General features: G+C 37.8%; 1 protein-coding gene across 2 annotated transcripts in view; it reads right to left on the bottom strand.

The window, feature by feature from the left end:
- ARHGAP32 (Rho GTPase activating protein 32) overlaps positions 1 to 12,643 on the bottom strand; it is a 191,511-nt gene that overhangs the window by 52,378 nt on the left and 126,490 nt on the right. For both annotated transcript variants that reach the window (XM_040992673.1, XM_040992674.1), the window contains one exon: positions 6,773 to 6,854. In XM_040992673.1, coding sequence (XP_040848607.1) covers positions 6,773 to 6,854 — 82 coding nt within the window. The remainder of the gene's footprint in view (positions 1 to 6,772; positions 6,855 to 12,643) is intronic.

The raw sequence follows: 12,643 nt of genomic DNA, 5'->3' as shown, positions 1-12,643 counted from the left end.
CAGACATGTAATTCTCCTGGAATGGATTTTTGTGTATGAGGATACAGGTCCAATTTCTTTTTCTTCTTTGTAATTTAAAATTCCTAGTTGAGCCAGCTCTTTGTTGACTGTGCTCTTGTTATTGTCCGGCAGTGCCACCTTTGTAACTACATGCACACAGCTTTATTTCTTGTAAATAAATTTGTCTATCCTCGCATGTGAGTTGTGATGGCCATTACAGAAAGTTTCTCACTATTTGTTCTTTAAAATTACATATTCTTTTCTCTGCATTTCCACACAGATTTTAGAATCATTTATTAATTTCCACAAAAACTACAATTGAAAACCTAGGGGCGTTTATCAGCAACTCTGCTCCCACTGGACTCTGACCTCCAACTTTCCTTCCCCTGGAAGTATGGTCCCCGCTTCACAAGCAGATACTCTGGCGGGGATACCGTTCACCGAATTCACTCTGCTTCATCTCGGATCTACTATTTCTCCACTGCTGTTAATCCCGCAGGGCCTCAAGATGCACATCTCACACAACTGCCCAACTCTTCTGACTGTTCCCATAGGGATCCTCAGTCCTCTCCATTTCTCCATAATTCTTTTTCTTTCTTTCTGGTGGAATGGGTAGATGAGACATGAAGATGGAAAAACTATAGCATGAAAATTAAAAGGTTCAACTTAGCAATGAAAATTACATAATGAGAAGTGAAGAATTTATTAGATGACCTAAATGAAAATGGAACACAGAAGAGGGAAGACTGCCTGAAGTTGAAGACAGGTCAAAATTATCTAAGCTGAAAAGAAAAATAAGAGAGAAGCAGCAAAGTGAAAGATCTTGATACAGTATCCATGAATGTAACTGATGTGTAAAGGAAGGGAGAAAGAGACTAGGAAAAAAAAACATTTGAAGAAATAATAGCCGAGAACACTCAACACTTAAGAAAAATATCAATTAACTCCAAATAGACTCCAAATAAACTCCATGCACGGTAAACACAAAGGAAAACACTTAGTTTCCCTCCCGCTTTCCCCTCCTCTACCTCCTCTTGTCTGATCAACCATAATCCCATGATGATTGAATAAACTACCCATTTATTAGGGAGAAGGTAAACCTGTCTTCCCATGTTCTCCTTAAAGCTCTCTTGGTTAAGATGTGGTGATTCATTCATTTATTTCCATATACACACATAATTGAACATATTGAAAATACAAAGAACCAATTCAAAAGAAAAATTTTTCCTATTACCCTTGTTGTGTAACCATATAGGTAACTTTAAATTTTGTCTCAAACTATATAGCTGCATCTCTTATATCTGGCATCTAACAGTGGCAGATGGCAAAGTTAAAAATAAATAGAACATTCAAGTTGTTTATATTGTAGGCAAAGACAATTTTAAAGTGTGAAACAAATCCAAGGCTGATAGAATTCATGTGATCCTTTTAAAAATGCATCAAAGTTGCCCACTTCCATATTGTAGCTCCGGGATGCTGCCAACAAAAGATAATATATCACCTTTGGAAAGCATGATAGTTTTTGTATGTCACTAGTAATTTGGAATTCATAATTCCATACAGGTCTAGGAATACAAACCTATTTTCCAGAGTTACCAGTACATGATCAAACTTCTGAAACTTAAAAAGTTTTGAACAATATCAACACGGGAAGTGCCACTTCCGCATCCAAAGCATTAGAAAATATTTGATTGATGTAGTTTATTTTAACAGCAGTAATGAGCCAACATATAAAAAACTAAGTTCACAGTATATCTGAGTCAAAATAATCAGAGATGAGTTTTAATGACTAAAATGGTAAGCTTCTACCACACAGAGATAGGTAAAAATAATGCACAAAAAAACACAACACATTTTCAACACCAAATTTTAGTAACTTCAGAATGATGGTTATAAAAAAAATCTAAGGAACTCAAGAGGTTAATAAAAAAAAAGTCTTTGGAAAAAAGTCTGATACTTTTTATGACAATAATAAGCAAACTACAGAAATAGAAAGGTATTTCCTCAACCTGACAGAAGGAGTTAAGAAACCCCCAGCTAACGTCTTAATTAAGGGTGAGAAACTGTGTGCTTTTCTCCCAGGTTTCATAAGTAAGACAAGAATGCTATCAGACATTTTCACCTCAGTAAAACTGGGTAAAAAAAGGAAGTATTAATGCAAGAAATAATCATTAAAACAATATTTGCTGATGACAATTAACTTGTATGTAGGAAATCCTTAGAATTTCAATAAAATTCAAAGTAACATAAGCAGTTTAGCAGAGCTTTTGGATACAACTTCCATTTGAAAAGATTTTATTCCTACATTCTTGGAATAAACAAGAAGAAAATAAAACTAAGAAAACAATAACATTCATAATATAATTAAAAAATAACTGAATTAAAAATAGTAAAAAAATATATACAAAAGTTACACTCTCAAAACTATGCAACATGCACAGAAAAATCTAAATAAATGGGAAATTATCTTAATTTCTAGGATGGGAAAGCTTAATACTATTGCGATGACAATGTTTCCCACACTGATCTACACATTCAATACAATCATTACCAGAATCCCAGCTGACTTCTTTGTAGAAATAAACAAATCACTTCTAGAATTCATGGAGAATTATCCAGGACCCAAAAAAGCTAAATCAATCATTAAAAAAGTACCCAAGCAATTAATAAATTTATTTTATCCTAACCAAAATACTCACTGAGATATGGACAACATCATGCTAAAAGCAAATGGAAACACAAGAGATCCCAATAGCTAAAGCAATATGAAATAACAATAACAAAGCCTGAGCCATCACAGCACCAGACTTCAGGAAATTCTACAGGATGATAAGTCAAACAGCCAGTACTGATGCAAAAATAGACATGTAGATCAACATATCAGAGTAGAAACCGCAGAAATCAATCCATCACCTATAGCCTGCTGATTTTCGACAAGCAAACTGAAGTCAATCCAGGGAGAAAGGATAGTCTCTTCAACAACTGATGCTGGAAAAATCAGAACTCCACATACAAAAGTGTAAAACAAGACTGTAGCTTATACCTTCATTAAAAATTAACTAAAAATGAATCAAGAATCTAATTTTATGAACTGATACCATCAAATTACTAGAGGAAAATAGCAGGGATATTCTACAATACAACAATGTAGACAACGACTCCTTGGAGAAGACCAGAAAGCACAGGCAATTAAAACAAAAACAAACAAATCGGATTACATGAAGATAAAGACACTTCTGCATTGCAAAGGAAACCATCAAGCAACTGAGGAGGCAGCCAACAAAAAGGGAGAAACTATTTACAAACTATGCAGCTGTTAAGAAATTCATATTCAGGATCTATAAAGAGCCCCAGAAACTCAACAGCAGAACAGTCTGGTTAAGAAATGGGCAAAGGACATGAACAGGTATTTTTCCAACAATGAAATTCAAACGGCCAACAGACTCATGTAATCACTATTCATCACTAATAATGATCACTCAGGATCATTATTCATCAAGGAAATTGAAATAGTTATACCCAAGCAAGCTGATACTAGGAGCACCTCACACTGCAAAGATCTGAAAGTCCTTTAATGCCAGCTCTGGATAGTGGGCTAAGGCCCCAAGGATCTCTTGACCTTAAACTACAGAGCGGCAGGGTTTATAAAGGCAAAAATCACAAACTGGGAGAAGTTTACGGGGGGGCGAGTAATCTAATGGAGAACTACCTTAGGATTGAAAAATTATTAACTTTTTAAGCTTTTATTGCTGAAGAAGGCAAAACTTATTTTTCTCCTAGTCATGCTTTAACAGCCTTGCCACACAGAACATGGTTTTCTTGGCCTCACAGGTGGTGGTGGGGTACTTACCTAAGATGAAGCCTAGTCTCTCATGTCATGGCTGTTATTTCAAAGTAAGAACCACAGTGAGGTTCCAGTTTTATGGGGTGCAAGTGAGATCACACCAGAATGTCTAAGGTTTATTAAAGAGTCTTCATTAACCAAGCTTGGCGATAATAGAGCACACTAGAAATAGCAAATCACAAGTCCATACGACAATCCAACCAATCACAATCCAACCAAGTGTAACCCCAAGAGAAATAAGTGGTCATTTCCCTCAAGCCCATCCGTTAAGCTGAAGACCTATGTCCCAGCTTCCCCAACACTATAAGCTATCCTAAGAGACATGCAATGAATAACCTGGACACACTTTCAAAGCTGCAGACATTCTCCTTTCCCTGGCTTCTCTGCCCATATTCCATCACTGCTAGGCCTCACCTCTCCTGGAACTCCTGATAGTACACAGACCAGCAATAATATTGCTATATCCATTGTCCCATCTAAACAGTAAACAGGGACCATGCTCAGTGGATTACCTGTCCTGGGTCAGCCAAGAGAATGGCTACCATACAGAAATCAGAAAACAATTGACGCTGGCAAGGATATTGAGGAACAGATACCCTAATTTACTGTCAGTAGAAATAAAACTAGTGCAACAACTATGGAAAATAGTATGGTGATTCCTCAGAAATCTGAGAATAAATCTACATTATGATTCAGTCATCCCACTCCTGGGAATTAATTCAAATAAAATGAAACCAGCATATGCGAGGAGTAGCTGTACTCTCATGTTTTATAGCAACTTACAACAGCTTAGATATGGATTGAACCCAGACGTCCATCAACAGATGACTGGATAAAGAAAATGTGGTACATTTACACTATGAAATACTGCTCAACTACAAAAAGAGAATGACATTTTGTCTTCCGCAATAAAAAACAATGGATACCATTATACCTAGTGACACAAGCCATTACCAAAAGACAAATATGTTTACCCTAATCTGTGGTACCTAAAAATATAAAATATAAAAATGTAATCTATGAATGAAATTCACAACTTGATACGTAGTTATTGTTTACAGTCCTTGACTATACTTTGTAGAACAGTTGGGTATTTTTGGTACTTAATTGTTGAATTGTTAATGAAGTATTTAATGAAGTATGCAGCCTGTGATTATGAAGCCAGTAGAAATTGTGTCATTGTAAAAACTAAAAAGGAAAATCAAGAGGGAGGAGAGTGAGGGGAGGGTATGGGCAGGGGCTCGGGTGGGGTGAGGTGTGCCATAGCGCTCCTGAATCTGTATCGTGAAATTCATGAAATTCATTCACCTTATATAAATATTTACAAAATTCAGTAAAATTCAAAGTATTTTTACATAACAAAGAAATATACAGTAGGAATATTTACACATCCCAACTACAACATTTATTCCAAAGTAGTAACAATCCACATGGGACTCATGTAAGACACGGAAATTCATGGAATGGAAATAAGCTCAGGTGTTAATGCAAAGTGAGGAGACGAGAACTCAATGCAGGTTGGCTAACGGATGGGAGGAACTCAAGTTCTTGAGTCATTTCCGCCTCCCAGAGGCTGCAGTTGTAGAATGCTGGAAGGAACAGCTAGGGCTGGAAACGAATCCATGCATGACTACCTGGGAGGAGAGCATCTTAACTGCTAGGCTCCCAACATGTTAAACATGATTTAAACTCCCCCAGGTCAGGCAAACATCTGAAGCACCCAGCCTTATTCTAATGAATAGCAATCACTTATTATTTTAATTGGTGGATTCAAAGTGGGAGCATGGACCAGTCATGCTTTTTGAGGGGTGGGCCCTGTGAGAGACCTTGAGAGTATCATCCTCAGGAGGTAACTGAGCAGAGGCGTGGTTGTGCCCTCTTCTCTCTGTTTCCTGGCTTTCCATGTGGTCAGTCTCGTGCACATGCCCCACTACTACACGCTCCCACCTGCATCAGACACCGGGCTAACGGGACTGTCAGTCTCCAGACCATGAAGGTAATGAACATCACTGAGCAAGTACCCACCAAAGAAACTCTTCTACTGTTTACCCAAACAAGGATAAAAACGCCTGCAAAAGAAGTGAAATTCCCAGCTCAAGTGCAACTGTAGGGAACACTGTTTTGAAGCACCTACTAAGCAATAACATTCGTCTAAAATAAATCAATTCCTGTAACAAGGAATGGAATAATGAATAAGCTTCCCCCCCATAATGAACACAGATAAGCTTTAAATGTAGAAGATACTTTAAGGAAAAGTTCAAATGAATCCTGAAGTCTAGAAAATTTTTTTCTTTCATTGGTAGGAAGAAAGGGACATAAAAAACATAAGAATCTGATTCCTTCCTCTTAATCTTCACTTGTACTTTAAAAAATTTGTATCAGATCAAAAATTTAAGACTACATATTTTGTGGACTTTTAATCAGATTAAATCACCCCTAAAACATCCCTAAATCATCCCTACTTATGTGCAAAACCCACAATAACATGTACTATATGTGCATCTCAAGTGAAGCACAGAGTAGTCCTGATATTCACAGGCACTGAAAAATATGTCTCTTTCATCTATTGATTTCTAATTCCACATACCATTAACATGTTAGTTCATAAGGCCTATTACATGTTAAATCATTAAATCCTTAAATAAGCTACATTACTATTATGTAATTAGGAAAGCAAATAACAATGCATACTAACAGAGCGTGTAGTTTTCAGAATGTCCTAAAAACACAAATGCATGTAAACTGTTATGAAACAAACAGCACAGGAAAAAGAATAGATTTTAAAACCAAAAAGATATAAAATTCAGAATGCTCATTCCATGTTAATTAATGTGAGAAATAATAACATAAGCTACATAATTTACTACAAGAGAAATCTTTTGTGGAGCAGTTGGTAAGGCAATAACACTAAAGACAAAGTGTACTCACCTGGTTTTGGCACTGAGTTAGTCACTGACTGGGGAACTTTTTGGTTAATTAACTCAACACAGTGTCCAGGGAAGAGTCCCACCTAAAAAGAAGCAGAAAGAGGATTCTAAACCAGCAAACACAGCAACATGCGAACACTGCCAATTCAATTCCAGTAATGTATTCCATAGCCCCTCCCAAATGATTCTTAGTCCAAAACTCTAAATAACAGATGATGCCAATTACACAAAACAAATAATAAAAATCTGTTGCTATGAGTATATAGAGTTAGGAGGGTATTTTGTCCAAATAACTAAGTTGGCTCGTTTTAGCTTCAAATTTTCCAAACTTTTTAGCATCAGATAAAATATTTATCCCAAGTATAAGCTAAGCAATAAGCAGGTAATATTTTCACTGCTTATTCAGTTTGCTGAAATTTCAACCTCTGTTAACAGTTGTCATTAATTATATAATTATTGCCCTTTGTATATTTTCAAAGCCAATACTAAACCACAACTCAAATTTCTGTTTTTCCTTCTTTTCCTCACAACCTTTATGAAAAAAAAAAAAACTGAAATAAATTTCTAAAACATTCAAAAATCTGTTCTTCACTGCTATTAAAAAGCCAGGACGGCGCAGGGAAAACAAGATGAAAGGAAGCAGTAGCCTGTCTCAGCCACGGTGACAGATTCTGGCTTTAGAGGGCACACCTTACTGACACTGTGGCAGAAACCTAACAAGGTGTACGGGGAATACGCGGAGCTTCAGAGCATCAGCAGACTGTATACTGTATACTTACATACAACAGAAACCTAAATACCCTGGAAACAAAAGCCAAAAGGAACTCTTTATCAATATTTATAGATGTTTCCATAAGTAGGAATATGAATGGGCTGCTATGCAGCAGATGTTAGAGCAGAAACATGAAAACTCCACCGCTTTGTATATCCCTGTGTTGACACTCCGGGGAGGAATGGAACGGCCTTCCAAGAGTATGATTCATCACAAAGTTCAGAGCTGTAAAATTTCCATCTGCGTGGGACTGTTTTCACATACTCATTTGCTGTATTCTTAATTTGAATTCTGGATCAATATTCTTTGAATGTTCTTAAAACTATGAAAATATAACCAGTTATTATCAGCTGAAAGGAGTTATTAGATTAGTGAATTAATTAGACTGATTTGAATTTGGGATTCTTAAAGCCAGTATGAATTTCCCTCAAAAAAAATGTGCTGTAAGTATGTATTTTATGGATAACTGTTGATATATTTTATCCAACTTCACAGTGGAAATTCTTCCAAGATTGGTTGGATCTAAGTAAGAATCAACATGAAAACGTCACCTTCTCTTTAAAAAGTTGGTGGTCATGCCCCACACTGGGGACCCTGGGATGGTTGGGAGGCCGATTGTGGCTTCTCCCCTTATCTTTCCCCTCCCCCCAGATAGAGGAAAAGAAAAAGAGAAAGTGAAAACAATGCTCTCACCCATTTTCCTCTAGCCCTGACCCTTCGCACCCTAATCAAATATGTAAAAATTATCACAAATAAAATTTATACAATTAAATAGAAGTTGGTGGTCATGCGAAGGCATGTAAGGTACCAGCTAACATTGCAGCCCTAAGAAGATACTTAGGGACTGGCACCATGGCATAGTCAGTTAAGTTTCAGCCTATGGTGCTGGTATACTACATGAATGCCAGTTCAAATCTGGCTGCTTCCTTTCTGATCCAGCTCCCTGCTAGGAAAGAGACAAATGATGACCCTTGTCCTTGGCCCTGTGGTGCCTACGTGGAGATCCAAAGGAAGTTCCAGGTTCCTGGCTGCAAACTGGACCAGCTCTAATCTCTGTCTCCATTTGGGGAATGAACTGGTGGGTGGAGGATATTTCTCTGACTCTTTTCTCTCTGTAACTCTGCTGTTCAAGTAAGAATAACCTTTTAAAACCAAAAAGAATAAGACATTCAGAGGCTGGCACTATGCTGTTACGGGTTAAGTTGATGACAGCAATGCTGGCATCTCCTACGGCTCTGTTCATGTCTCTGCTCCTTTACTTCTGATCCAGTTCCTTGCTAATGGCCTGGGAAAGCAGTGTGAAATGGCCCAAGTCCTTGTCTCCTGCATCCATGTGGGATGATCGAGATGAAGATCATGGCTCTGGCATCAGCCTGGCCCAGCCCTGGTTGGTGGTGGCTATGTGGGAATGGAAGGGGGAATGAACCAGAAAGTATCTGTCTTTCTGTTTATCTCCTTCTTTCTCCTTCTCTTTCTCTGTAATTCTGCCCTTCGGGGATACATACATACATACACACACACACACACATATATGAGCTGAAAGGAGTTATTAGATTAGCAAGTTAATTAGAATGATTTGAATTTGGGATTCTTAAAGCCAGTATGAACTTCCTATATACTTCATACACACATACACGTGCATGCATGCATGCATGTATATGTGTATTTAAAATTAGACATTTGTTTCCAATGCTGGGTCTGTCACTTACTAAATCAAGTATGAAATATACCCTCTTCCACTTTTTTTCAACTGAAAACAACGACAACATCTAAACCACAAGCTGTCAGAATTACATGTGCAGTGTAAGTAAAATACATATTAAGAAATCATAAAATGTTGATATATTATTATCCCGGTATGTCATCTACTAGAAAACCTAGAGGGCTCTCACTTTTGACACATAGCATCATCTTGGCAGTGAACATTCTAGCTTCTGCACTCTCATAGATCATTCTTTTCATAAAGTAATTCATTTCAATGTATGAGCATCTATAAATTGTCAGAGGAAAAATCAAGATCTAATTTTGGTTCATCTATTTACTCAGCTTGATGATCTACAGTAAACTTTAATATTTCTAATATCTGCTTCATTATTTGTAATGATAGGAGTAAATGAATAAGTTTAGAAACTAGGCAAGAAACTCATAAAAACTCTAAAGGTTTCTAAACTCAAATTTTCTCTCATCATCTAAAAACGAGTTTTTCACGCCTTCCTCGCAAAGACTGAACAGAGCTTGCTGAGCTTTTTCAGAAAGCCACGTTATACATATCGGCCTTTCAGTCTCCTCTTGATGCACTACATTTAGATATATGTGGGAAATGCTACTGCATACTAGGGAGACACCTGTATTAGGTTAACATAACAATTCAAATCCTTTTCATTACAACATGTAAGATTACTAAATACTAGCCAATACAAACAGTTTCCCCAAACCCATGTCCTCCAGTGAATCCAGGGCATATTTAAACACAATTCAGCCACTACCATTATGTTACCCCTTTCTGCAGGAAATTCAAGTGTCTTGACTCTGTAAGTGGCATCCCTCATTTAATATCAAAAGGAAGGCCAGGAAAAGCTTAACGACTTCCTCTTAGCACCATTAACCCGCTAACTCAACACCACCAGTCAGGTTCCTTTTTACATCACTTTTTTATTTCTTGAAATCAAAAGAATACTTAATGGCCTGGCATGATAGCATAGTGGTTAAAGTCCTCGCCCTGAACACGCTGGGATTCCATATGGGTACCGGTTCTAATCCCGGCAGCCCCACTTCCCATCCAGCTCCTGTCTGTGGCCTGGGAATGCAGTCCAGGACAGCCCAAGACTTTGGGACCCTGTACCCGCGTGGGAGACCTGGAGGAGGCTCCTGGCTTCGGATTGGCTCAGCTCCAACCATTGCGGTGACAAGCGGAGTGAACCATGGGATGGAAGATCTTTCTCTCCGTCTCTTCTCTCTGTACATCTGCCTTTCCAATAAAAATAAATAAATCTTAAAAAAAAAAAAAAGAATACTTAAGAGTTAAGGAGGCTTTCACTTCAAAGAGCCAGGTCAGAGCAGAAATCCTGTCTAGCAGTTACTTAAGCTCTTCATCCGGACACCTACATGGCACAGTGGAGCTCTAGGACTGGGTCTTGGCTCAGCTTTCAATTACAGCTTTTTGCAGATGCACATCAGGAGATATCAGGTGAAGGTTCAAACAGCTGGATCCTAACCACCCTTGTTAAAGACCTGCATTTAGTTCCTCGATCCTGGCTTCAATATGGCCTTGCTCCAGTCTATGCAGGCTTTTGGAGAGTAAACTAACACATCAAAGTGATTTGTCCTTCTTTCCCTCTCAAATAAATAATAAACAGGTTCTTTATGTTTACCTCAAGACTATTATCACTAGAAAGCCTATGTTCTGAAGATAAAAGAAAATGCTAAATGGCAAAAATGATAGAAACTGTGTCACCCTGTTTTGTATATCACTTTATTCTGCAGTAGTGACAACTGCTAAAACTTTAATATGGTAAGAGGTCAAGACGGCACTGAACTCCAGGAAGACCGTGGAAGAGCAATAGGAGATAAGTGCCTTGGACATGATGGTAGAGAAGTAGGCACAAGATCAGAACCAATTAGGATGGGCATAGGGGAAGCAAAGAAGGATCATGTGTTCGTAGATCTCCCTAAAGCCTTTAAGATAAGAAGAAGCCAACAACACCATGACATCCCATCAAGTGCTTTTCCAAGGGGAAAAGGCCTTGCCTGCAGTGCTTCCCAGCATTCTTGGTATAAACTTTACCATGAGGGTGGGTTTCAACTACCAACACTGATACCACTGATCTCAGAGTTGCAAAAGCATGTTGAGCAGCCTGCCGCTATGTAGTATTCACACCATACAGATAATCCACATAGATAAGGTAAAAATATAGTAAAATAACTAAAAAAGGCTTATTATCTTTATTTTAATATAATTCATTTAACTATAAATTTATGTATTTTGACCTTTAATAATCCTGTCTAATACTATCCTGGGGCAAGTTTGGGTTTAGTAATGAAGAGAGATGCCCTGGGGATATCCGTATTCCAGATTAGAGTGTGTGGGTCCACTGCCAATTTCAGATTCCTGCTAATGCATACAAAGGGAGGCAAGAGGTGACAGCTTAGGTAGTCAGATCCCTACCATCCATGGAGAAGACTGGACTAAGTTCACAGCACCCAGCTTTGATGGCAAAGCTCTCACTGTTGCAAGCATTTTGGGAGTGACCCAGATTGTCTCTCACCATCTCTATCACTTTTTTCTTTCTTTCATTCAACTATATTAAAGGAAAAAAAGAAGAAGAAAAGAAATTGCCCCATGAAATTCACAAGGACTTCACAATGGGTTCCAGCTCATCACTATTCTCTCTGTAGACACCTGTTCCTGTGCCTGTCTGCTTTGAGTAGTCCCTGGGAATTGATCATGAGTCACCTTCTAATTCTAAGAGAGCAAGAAAAGAATTCTAGGGAATGGACTGCAACTTGGTTCTTCTGATTGTCTACCCTAAAGATATTAAAATTAGAAGGTAAGTTAAGTTTGCCTTAGATAATAAGTTACTGAAAAATAGTTTGTTGTGAATCAGAGGGAGCATTAGAGAAGAAAACATTAAGTTTGGAGCTCTGGTAAGAGTAGGGATGGAATGAATCCATTGGTTAATAAAGTGACCTAATCCTAACTGTAGTCTCTGTGTGGCAACCAACCAAATCCTAAAAAGGAGTTTCAACACAACAAGCACATGCTTTTAACCAAATTTTTTTATTCTTATTATTTTCCATTATAAGTTTTCTAGGTGTAGGACCTCCCTTTTTCCCTCTCTTTCCTCGCTTCTCTTCTCCCTTTCCCACTAACTCCTGTATTTTACAATAATATAGTCCTTCAGCTGCAGACTCCAACATTCTGATTTTTCCATGTGTTATGACACTGTAGATATAGGCAATCAATGGTAAAGAATCTAGTATCTTGTTGTCAAGGTAAAGTTTAATTGGGGGCCTTTGTTTACTTGGGAGTAGAGATGCATACTGTGGTTCTTTAGTTCCCAATACTCTAGTCAATCACTTTTTAAAAATTCCTGTTTTAAC

This window comes from Ochotona curzoniae, unplaced genomic scaffold, assembly GCF_017591425.1.
Source record: "Ochotona curzoniae isolate NIBS_2020 unplaced genomic scaffold, NIBS_Ocur_1.0 contig_832, whole genome shotgun sequence".
Lineage (NCBI taxonomy): Eukaryota > Metazoa > Chordata > Mammalia > Lagomorpha > Ochotonidae > Ochotona > Ochotona curzoniae.
The sequence above is the reverse complement of the archived record's forward strand: the minus strand, read 5'-3'. Positions and strand labels throughout refer to the sequence as shown.